The sequence below is a fragment of the Oncorhynchus masou genome, chromosome 15, assembly GCF_036934945.1.
Source record: "Oncorhynchus masou masou isolate Uvic2021 chromosome 15, UVic_Omas_1.1, whole genome shotgun sequence".
NCBI lineage: Eukaryota > Metazoa > Chordata > Actinopteri > Salmoniformes > Salmonidae > Oncorhynchus > Oncorhynchus masou.
Window position 1 is genome coordinate 1036257 of NC_088226.1, and position 11410 is coordinate 1047666.

At 41.5% G+C, this 11410-nt stretch overlaps 1 protein-coding gene across 1 annotated transcript in view; it reads right to left on the reverse strand.

Moving 5' to 3' along the window:
• The window catches only part of LOC135555269 (phospholipid phosphatase 3-like), a 28880-nt gene extending 18892 nt beyond the window's left edge, over positions 1-9988 (reverse strand). The window contains exon 1 of the mRNA XM_064987582.1: positions 9015-9988. Coding sequence (XP_064843654.1) covers positions 9015-9219 — 205 coding nt within the window. The 5' untranslated portion in view covers positions 9220-9988. The remainder of the gene's footprint in view (positions 1-9014) is intronic.
• Between the last annotated feature and the right edge of the window lie 1422 nt (positions 9989-11410).

An 11410-nucleotide genomic window follows, 5' to 3' on the forward strand; every position in this document is an offset into this window, starting at 1 on the left:
GATAATGTGTGTTTTTATAACGGAATTACAAGGCACAAGGCAATGTTTCTTAAACTTACTGGAGGCAAATAAGTTCTCCAAAATTAAATATAAGTGCTGATATTAGTTGGCAGGGGTCTTTACTTCAATATGGATGCATTTCTAATACCTTGTCAGACTTTTCCTGCTAGATGTTGTCGAAGACCCTTTTTCCATCTGTTTGACCACAAATCAAAGTCTTTGCTTATTCCTCATTTTTAGGATGGAAAATAATTGGAAAATGTATATATTCCTTAAATTCTCAAAAATACTCTTAGTTTTGATTTGACATGCTCCTATGAAGTTAACATGTTGGTGCTCATGGCTCCTTTTAGATGGAAATGTCCTATAGCAACTGGGGAAAGAGCAGCATCACTTTTTCCTTCAGCTAATCATTTGATTGGGTTTCTGTTATTGGAAGCTGCATCTGTCAACGTCAGAATACTGCCATGTTCCCATGTAATGACTTCATCATGTATTCCATTAGGGCTAAAAACATTGAGTGAAAATGCATCAGTGAATTTGTAAACAGAGGCACATGCACACAAGCGCATACTGTTCAACATGACCATGCAAGAGCACTAAAAACACAGAGACAAACTCACACGCACGGTTACACACACAGGCCCAGAGCAAGAGGACTGCTTAAAATATTCCTGACACAGTGGCATGCTGCAGCATGCTGGCCCTCTCACTGTCTCACTCGACAGCTTTCCCTGCCAGCTGAACAGGAACACAAGCCCACTTACAAACATATTGTATGCCCAAGAAAACACACACGCGCACTTCACCACGCGTCATCCCCTCTTCTGGACACCTTCCATCCCAAAATGGTTGAAGCAAGAAGAAGAAAGAGCGGGAAAGTGAGCGGAGAAAAGCAGGAAAGAAGTGGACCTTTGAACTCGCTGAGGTTAATGCTATCCCTACCTTAAACCCTATCCCCTATCCTTAATCTAACCCTAACCCTTTTACATGTAAACTTCAATGAGGTAGGGACGTCCCAAGGATAACAAGGACCCTTTCTCTGATCACTCCGGGAGATACAGGCCATCCTCTCTGGCGAGCTACCTCGTCTTCTTACCCTCCAACACACACACACACACACACAATAATCGTAATCGTCTCTGTGGTGTTTACCGGTCACTGTCTCTCAGGGAGAGCTTAAAAACGTATTCGGGCTAGGGGGCAGTATTTGGAAGTTTGGATGAATGAGGTGCCCAAAGTAAACTGCCTGTTACTCAGGCCCAGAAGCTAGGATATGCATATAATTTGTAGTATTGGATAGCAAACACTCTTTCCAAAACTGTTAAAATAATGTCTGTGAGTATAACAGAACTGATATGGCAGGCTAAAACCCGAGGATAATCCATCCAGAATTCTATTTTTTTCAGCTCACCCCTGATTACTATGGCTGTCAATGTGAATATAAAAGGAATACCTCCCAGATTGCAGTTCCTAAGGCTTCCACTAGATGTCTACAGTCTTTAGAAAGAGTTTCAGGCTTGTTTTTTGAAAAATAAGCTAGAATTTGTAGTTTTAGTAAGTGGCTCCAATTTTGGCTGTAGCGTTTGTTGCACGTTCCGGTGATTGCGCATACTTCGTTATTTATCTCCAATAATGGTCTCCGGTATTCTCTGTCTTACATTTTATCGTTTATTTACATATTAGGGTACCTGAGGATTGATTAGGAATGTTGTTTGATATGTTTGGAAGACGTTAATTGGTAATTTAAGGGATTCATTTGTATGCATTTTGAACGAGGGAAACCGATGGATAAATGAGTCAAGCGCGCCAATGAAACTGACTTTTTTGGGATATAAAGAAGGACTTTTTTGAACAAAAGGACAATTTGTTATGTAGATGGGTGTCACATTCTGACCTGTATTTCCTTTGTTTTGTATTTATGTAGTATGGTCAGGGCGTGAGTTGGGGTGGGCAGTCTATGTTTGTTTTTCTATCATTTGGGGATTTGTATGTCTCAGCCTTGTATGGTTCTCAATCAGAGGCAGGTGTCATTAGTTGTCTCTGATTGAGAATCATACTTAGGTAGCCTGGGTTTCACTGTTTGTTTGTGGGTGTTTGTTTCCGTGTCTGTGTTGTTCACCACACGGTACTGTTTTGGGTTTTGTTCATTCCACGTTTGTTGTTTTTGTATTTCAGTCGTGTTCTTGTGTAGTATTTCGTATTAAATGAACCATGGACACTTACCACGCCGCATATTGGTCCTCCGATCCTTCTCGCCTCTCCTCTTCGAAAGAAGAGGAGGAAATCTCTTACAGAAACACCCACCAACCCTGGACCAAGCGGCGTGGTGACAGGCAACAGCAACAGCGGGCAAAGACACAGGACTCTTGGACATGGGAGGAAATCCTCGACGGGAGAGGACCCTGGGCAAAGCCAGGGGAGTGTCGCCGCCCCAAGGTACAGCAGGAAAAGCGGCAGCAGGAGCCAGCTAGGAGAGCAGAGGCAGCTGGAGAGAGGAATCCGCGATACGAGGGAACACGGCTGGCAAGGAAGGCCGAGAGGCAGCCCCAAAAATGTCACTGTTTGTTTGTGGGTGTTTGTTTCCGTGTCTGTGTTGTTCACCACACGGCACTGTTTTGGGTTTTGTTCATTCCACGTTTGTTGTTTTTGTATTTCAGTCGTGTTCTTGTGTAGTATTTCTTATTAAAAGAACCATGGACACTTACCACGCCGCATATTGGTCCTCCGATCCTTCTCGCCTCTCCTCTTCGGAGGAAATCCCTTACACTGGGACTCTTAATGTTACGATTTTTGTAATTTGAATTTCGTGCAAGGCAATTTCAGCGGATGTTGTCAAGGTGAGACGCTAGCGTCCCAATGATCCGTAAGAAGTTTTAAGTGGTATTCAAAAACATTTGACCCAGCCTAGTTGAGGCAGTTAAAATCCATGATCTAATTTTGCTATTGATTTGGGTCTAATTTCATCTATGAATCCTTATCCTGAGCAAATATGAAGGACTGCGTGGTCACTGTAATTGATGGTTTTCACAAACCACTCAAGACTTCAGATCACCTTCCAATTACTTTTAAGGGCCCAAATAACTGTGATGACAGAGTGAGGACCACCTGTGCTGGAGAGAGAGATGGCTGTACAGGAGGCAGGCAAGCAGACTTGTCTCAGCCTGCCCACAGGTACGTCAATGACTGACCCCTCACCTCTGACCCTGCCTATGCTGCTGGACACAGTGTCTCAAGCACAGCATGGCCACAGAACATGGACTCTGTTCAGACCTGAGCTCCTCTTTTGAAAGCTCAATAATGCGTGCAGGAGGAATGCTCACACACAGATTGAGACATCCGTATGCTTGAGAGACATACTGACACAGTAGAAAAATACTCTCTGTGAAACATCAATCATCCCACTTAGACGTATTTTTGATCTGGGGGACAACATTACCTGGTCACACACACACACATACGTATTTAAGTCAAAGCCAAAGTGAAAGCCTTTATTATGAAGTGATCCTGGTTTTAGGCTCTGATTAACAGTCATTCATAATGCCATACCACCGTGTTAATAACAGTCATTCATAATGTCATACCACCGTGTTAATAACAGTCATTCATAATGCCATACCACCGTGTTAATAACAGTCATTCATAATGCCATACCACAGTGTTAATAACAGTCATTCATAATGCCATACCACCGTGTTAATAACAGTCATTCATAATGCCATACCACAGTGTTAATAACAGTCATTCATAATGCCATACCACAGTGTTAATAACAGTCATTCATAATGCCATACCAGTGTTAATAACAGTCATTCATAATGCCATACCACCGTGGTGATAACAGTCATTCATAATGCCATAACACCGTGTTAATAACAGTCATTCATAATGCCATACCACCGTGTTAATAACAGTCATTCATAATGCCATACCACCGTGTTAATAACAGTCATTCATAATGCCATACCACCGTGTTAATAACAGTCATTCATAATGCCATACCACCGTGTTAATAACAGTCATTCATAATGCCATACCACCGTGTTAATAACAGTCATTCATAATGCCATACCACCATGTTAATAACAGTGTTAATAACAGTCATTCATAATGCCATACCACCATGTTAATAACAGTCATTCATAATGCCATACCACCGTGTTAATAACAGTCATTCATAATGCCATACCACCGTGTTAATAACAGTCATTCATAATGCCATACCACCGTGTTAATAACAGTCATTCATAATGCCATACCACCGTGTTAATAACAGTCATTCATAATGCCATACCACCGTGTTAATAACAGTCATTCATAATGCCATACCACCGTGTTAATAACAGTCATTCATAATGCCATACCACCGCGTTAATAACAGTCATTCATAATGCCATACCACCACGTAATAACAGTCATTCATAATGCCATACCACCACGTTAATAACAGTCATTCATAATGCCATACCACCATGTTAATAACAGTCATTCATAATGCCATACCACCGTGTTAATAACAGTCATTCATAATGCCATACCACCGCGTTAATAACAGTCATTCATAATGCCATACCACCGCGGTAATAACAGTCATTCATAATGCCATACCACCGTGTTAATAACAGTCATTCATAATGCCATACCAGTGTTAATAACAGTCATTCATAATGCCATACCACAGTGTTAATAACAGTCATTCATAATGCCATACCACCGTGTTAACATGTTTACTTCACTGCAGTAAAGTACTGTCTGAGACAGAAGGGACCACACTGAGCAAAGTGGATTCCCTCCTAACTTATAAGGCCATTAGAATGGAATGCCTTGGGGGAATTCCAGATTGACAGTAATAAATGAGTCCCTTGACGGGGCAGATAACGAGGGTCAACAGCCTGAGGAATCTGCTGTTGACATTTAGGGAAATTAGGTTGGTACTCCCTGAGACACGACATACTGTTGGAGAGGAGACAGAGACAACTAGAGACACGACATACTGTTGGAGAGGAGACAGAGACAACTAGAGACAATGCATACTGTTGGAGAGGAGACAGAGACAACTAGAGACGACATGACATACTGTTGGAGAGGAGACAGAGACAACTAGAGACACGACATACTGTTGGAGAGGAGACAGAGACAACTAGAGACACGACATACTGTTGGAGAGGAGACAGAGACAACTAGAGACAAGACATACTGTTGGAGAGGAGACAGAGACAACTAGAGACAAGGCATACTGTTAATTCACAATATAGCTTATGATAGTGACGCCAATCATTATCTATCAAGAAAGAAACAAAAGTACATTTTTATTTATTTTATTTAACCTTTATTTAACTAGGCAAGTCATTTAAGAATAAATTCTTATTTACAATGACGGCCTACCAAAAGGCAAAATATCATGATTGAGTCTTAGAATGAAGAGATTGAGATAAAACTGTCCAATTTGAGTGTTTGTTGCAGCTCATTCTAGCTGCAGCGAACTGAAAAGAGGAGCGACCCAGGGACGTGTGTGCTTTGGGGACCTTTAACAGAATGTGACTGGCAGAACGGGTGTTGTATGTGGAGGATGAGGGCTGCAGTAGATATCTCAGATAGGGGGGAGTGAGGCCTAAGAGGGTTTTATAAATAAGCATCAACCAGTGGGTCTTGCGACAGGTATACAGAGATGACCAGTTTACAGAGGAGTATAGAGTGCAGTGATGTGTCCTATAAGGAGCATTGGTGGCAAATCTGATGGCCGAATGGAAAAGAACATCTAGCTGCTCGAGAGCACCCTTACCTGACGATCTATAAATTATGTCTCTGTAATCTAGAATGGGTAGGATGGTCATCTGAATCAGGGTTAGTTTGGCAGCTGGGGTGAAAGAGGAGCAATTACGAAGGAGGAAACCAAGTCTAGATTTAACTTTAGCCTGCAGATTTGATATGTGCTGAGAGAAGGACAGTGTACCATCTAGCCATACTCCCAAGTACTTGTATGAGGTGACTACCTCAAACTCTAAACCCTCAGTGGTAGTAATCACACCTGTGGGAAGAGGGGCATTATTCTTACCAAGCCACACGACCTTGTTTTGGAGGTGTTCGGAACAAGTTTAAGGGTAGAGAAAGCTTGTTGGGAGACTAAGAAAGCGTTGTTGTAGAGCGTTTAACACAAAATCCGGGGAGGGGCCAGCTGAGTATAAGACTGTATCATCTGCATATATATGGATGAGAGAGCTTCCTACTACTAACTATGTCCTACTAAATTAACAAGGCTGATGCCAGAAAAGGATGATGCCAGAGGTGATGGTGGCGAATAGAGGAATATGACGATACCAGAGGTGATGGTGGCGAATAGAGGAATATGACGATACCAGAGATGATGGTGGCGAATAGAGGAATATGACGATACCAGAGATGATGGTGGCGAATAGAGGAATATGACGATACCAGAGATGATGGTGGCGAATAGAGGAATATGACGATACCAGAGATGATGGTGGCGAATAGAGGAATATGACGATACCAGAGATGATGGTGGCGAATAGAGGAATATGACGATACCAGAGATGATGGTGGCAAATAGAGGAATATGACGATACCAGAAATGATGGTGGCGAATAGAGGAATATGACGATACCAGAGATGATGGTGGCGAATAGAGGAATATGACGATACCAGAGATGATGGTGGCGAATAGAGGAATATGACGATACCAGAGATGATGGTGGCGAATAGAGGAATATGACGATACCAGAGATGATGGTGGCGAATAGAGGAATATGACGATACCAGAGATGATGGTGGCGAATAGAGGAATATGACGATACCAGAGATGATGGTGGCGAATAGAGGAATATGACGATACCAGAGATGATGGTGGCGAATAGAGGAATATGACGATACCAGAGATGATGGTGGCGAATAGAGGAATATGACGATACCAGAGATGATGGTGGCGAATAGAGGAATATGACGATACCAGAGATGATGGTGGCGAATAGAGGAATATGACGATACCAGAGATGATGGTGGCGAATAGAGGAATATGATGATACCAGAGATGATGGTGGTGAATGGGGGAAGATGATGACAAGCATGCCATGCTGCCCTTTGTCTTGAGAGACTTTAAAAAGACACTTTCTAAATCTCTCACTTCCTCTCAGTCATGTTCTTTCAAGCATGCAACCCGGTGATTGAGTCAATACTAGTGTTGCAATGCAACCGGCAGTCAGGGATAAGGAAAGTCAACACCAGCCCACATGTTCTCAAAAACTGAAAAAGTATGTTTCCTTCCCATCTTCTGACTCTGGGCCAGTCAGTCTCCGTCTGGCACTTACCAGACACTTCCTAAACACTTAGATGAGTGTCAAGCATGCTACCTAGCAGAGAAGGAGGCAATAGCATACCTGCAGGCAAGGAGGAATAACAGGCTGTACGGTGAGAGTGAACCTGTCTGTCAGTGTGTCTGTCTGGGAAGAAACAGGCAGCTCGTAACCGCCAACGGTGCGCTGGCAGACCTGTCTGTCTGCCTGGACGGGTTCCACCTTATAGTCCTGTTTGTGTCATGTTAATGACTTCAAAACAAACCACTCTTCCCTGCTTTCACTTAGTGCCAGCACCAGAGAGGCTGATCAACACCCCCCCCCATTTCATTTCAGGGGTGTAGTTAGGCACACAATTGTGTTTCACTCATGTTAGTTGAGGAGTGACCAATGATAACTACCACAAAGTAGCAACCCAATAGTCCCTCTGTGTCTGTGAGTGATTGTCAGATTGCCTCATGTTCCACATTATGGCTTAACACGGCTAACCCTATCAGCATTCAAGCTGTATCCGGGCCATTATCCGATGCTTTATTGAATTATATAATAGCCTCCTAACTTGGCAGAATAACTTTGTTGCACACATTAGGGATATTGTTGCCAAGTACCTCAACTCCTCCATGGAGTTGAGTGCAGACCAGAATTCCTTAAATTAACCTCTGACTCACGATATGCGGATACTTAAAAAAATAAATGTAATTCTTAAACCATTATCATGTACCTATGTTTGTCCTCTGTTGTTGCGTGCCTTTCTTTGTTTGCTAAAATCAATTTATTTTATTTTATTAAACGTTAATCAAATACAACCACTGACTGTTTCCTCTTTGCTGGTGCTCTAAGATGGCAACTCAGCCGCGAATGCCATTTGAATCTCAACAAGGAAAACATCGATGGTTGTATTTGATTAACATTTTATAAAAAATATTATGGATTTCAGCAAAGAAATGCACGCAACAAAAGGACAAACATGGGTGGGCATACAAGGTAAGTATCGGGGCATAGTGACTAGAAGGAGTTGGAGGTTCAATTCAAAAGCTCTAGAATGTGCTCAGCCCAGTGGAGTTTAGATACTTGGCAGGGGATAATGCTGTAGTGAAGTGAAGCAAGGCAAACAATGAACACGTGTAATTTTGGCATTAGAATACAAGCAGGGAAGGGGTAGCAACGTGTTTTATTCTAATGTTCTTTTCTTGGGAACCCCATGGATGGTTGTCATGTGAACTCAAGAATTCCCGGGACAACTCTCCTGCCAGCTTTTCTTCTACAGTGCTTAGTTTAGAGTACAGACAGACTCCTTTTTGCCCTTTTGGTTAAGCCTGAATTGGCTTTTGATAGGACTTATTCTTGTATTGTGACCTGTTGAACTGCTAGACCTGTTGCACTTTGCCGTTGGTTCTTCTCCTTAACTACTTGTGCGAATAAATAACGTTAATGCGTTTAATTAAATCACTTGGACAACATGTGAGAGTGAGCCGTCCTAGATTTATGTGCAATAATTTCCCATCCTGTGGCACGCATACTATTAATTATATTCATGTTAATGATATTGACCTCTGCATATTTCATGCGGAAATAAGATGGAAATACTGAGACAGGCTAAGAATTAAATGAATGCAAAGCAGACAAGCATGTCATGCTGCTACGTTGAGATTCAGTCAAATAAAAAAGGTGAAATAATATGCAAAGGGGGTTCACCATAATTCTTACCTACAAACAGACAGAAAACATCCAAGCCGACCAGCATCTTTCTCTTGGTACAGAGTGAACTGTCTGCAGGTTCTACAAGGATGTGATTCTTCCCAGAGCCGTTTTCCTTCATCGCCTCCCCGGCTCCCCCGTTGTCGGCTAAACGCAGCTGAAGCTCAGCGTCCCGAGGAAGAGTACTTATGTGTGTCGAGTTCAACTTTTGCATATTGTCTCGTTTAAAATAAAACGTTGATGTTGTCTTGTTGCTGTTTACTGTCAGTAACGTTAAGTATCCCAAAGGTGAACATTCAGTCCGTCCAACGTTGAAAAATACAAATTAATGATGGCTGACTAACTTTAGCTAGCGAGCTGTTATTGAAAACCATGTCCAACAACCAAAACTTAAACTTGACAGGAATCAAACCGTTAGCAACAAGCTTATCTGTGAAATGTAAGACAAATTCGACGACAGCGTAAAGAAGAGTAAAGATAAACTGAAAGAGAAGTGTTCTTGCTAGTCTAAGCAAAGCTGGCAGTTCACTGAGGTGTTGCGAGCTAAAGCGCTCACTGTCCCACTGTATCGTGTTCTGTTCAAAGTCTTCAACTACTGGAGCTGGCTAGCCACGTTACATCATACGTTACCCTAAAACCAACTAAATCAATATTTTAAAAGAATAACTTGCAAAACACGCATTGCTCAATTCGTCTGTCAACTTTCCAACTTGCCCATATGTCATTCATTCAACTATTCCAAATGCCCTCTCCATGTGGACTGTTTTCTGTTCCGTCCTCCTGTTCCCTCGCATTTAGTCCCTTCCCAAAACTAGGCAGACCCCCAGGAGTTTGTTTTGCAAAATGTTTATATCTCCTTTGCTCCAGTCGCACCCTCTGACAACCCACACCCACTTGTTAGTTAAATACAGTAGTTAACCAAATAGCTACCCGGACTATGTACCATGACCATTTTTGCACTGACTCAACTCTTACACTGCTGCTACGGTTTACGATCTGTCACTTTGTGTACAGTACATATCTACCTCAATTACCTCGCACAAGTACCCTGCACATCGACTCAGGATTGGTATCCTTTGTATATTGCCAAATTATCGTTACTCATTGCGTATCTATTATGTGTTTTACTTTTCTATTATTTCTCTATTTTCTTTCTCTCTGCATTGTAGGAAGGGCCTGTAAGTAATCATTTCACTGTTAGTGCACACCTGTTGTTTATGAAGCATGTGAAGAATAAAATTGGATTATTTTACTTTTTTTGTTTTACACTGATGGCTTTGTTTGTTTTATTTGTTAACATCTGTTATGCTAGAATCAATACTATATTTGAGAGAGAATTAAGAGTATAGAGAAATATATAAATGTTTATTTAATTGCATTAATTTTTATTTCAGTGTGCTTTGATGAACTGTGGTATGTGTATTAAATTAGGTTAGTAATCCAATCTAATTGTATTTGGCACATGCTTCTTAGACAGCAGGTATAGACTAACAGTGAAATGTTTACTTAAGGGTCCTTTTCCAACAATGCGGAGTTAAAGATAAAATAGAAACAGTGACACGAGGAATAAATACACAGCGAATAACAAATACAAATAACATGGAGTATAATATAGGGAGTAGAACATAACATGGAGTATAATATAGGGAGTAGAACATAACATGGAGTATAATATAGGGAGTAGAACATAACATGGAGTATAATATAGGGAGTAGAACATAACATAGCGTGGCTATAATATAGGGAGTAGAACATAACATAGCGTGGCTATAATATAGGGAGTAGAACATAGCGTGGCTATAATATAGGGAGTAGAACATAGCGTGGCTATAATATAGGGAGTAGAACATAGCGTGGCTATAATATAGGGAGTAGAACATAGCATGGCTATAATATAGGGAGTAGAACATAGCGTGGCTATATATAGGGAGTAGAACATAGCGTGGCTATAATATAGGGAGTAGAACATAGCGTGGCTATAATATAGGGAGTAGAACATAGCGTGGCTATAATATAGGGAGTAGAACATAGCGTGGCTATATATAGGGAGTAGAACATAGCGTGGCTATATATAGGGAGTAGAACATAGCGTGGCTATGTATAGGGAGTAGAACATAGCATGGCTATAATATAGGGAGTAGAACATAGCGTGGCTATATATAGGGAGTAGAACATAGCGTGGCTATAATATAGGGAGTAGAACATAGCGTGGCTATATATAGGGAGTAGAACATAGCGTGGCTATATATAGGGAGTAGAACATAGCGTGGCTATGTATAGGGAGTAGAACATAGCGTGGCTATATATAGGGAGTAGAACATAGCGTGGCTATATATAGGGAGTAGAACATAGCGTGGCTATATATAGGGAGTAGAACATAGCGTGGCTATGTATAGGGAGTAGAA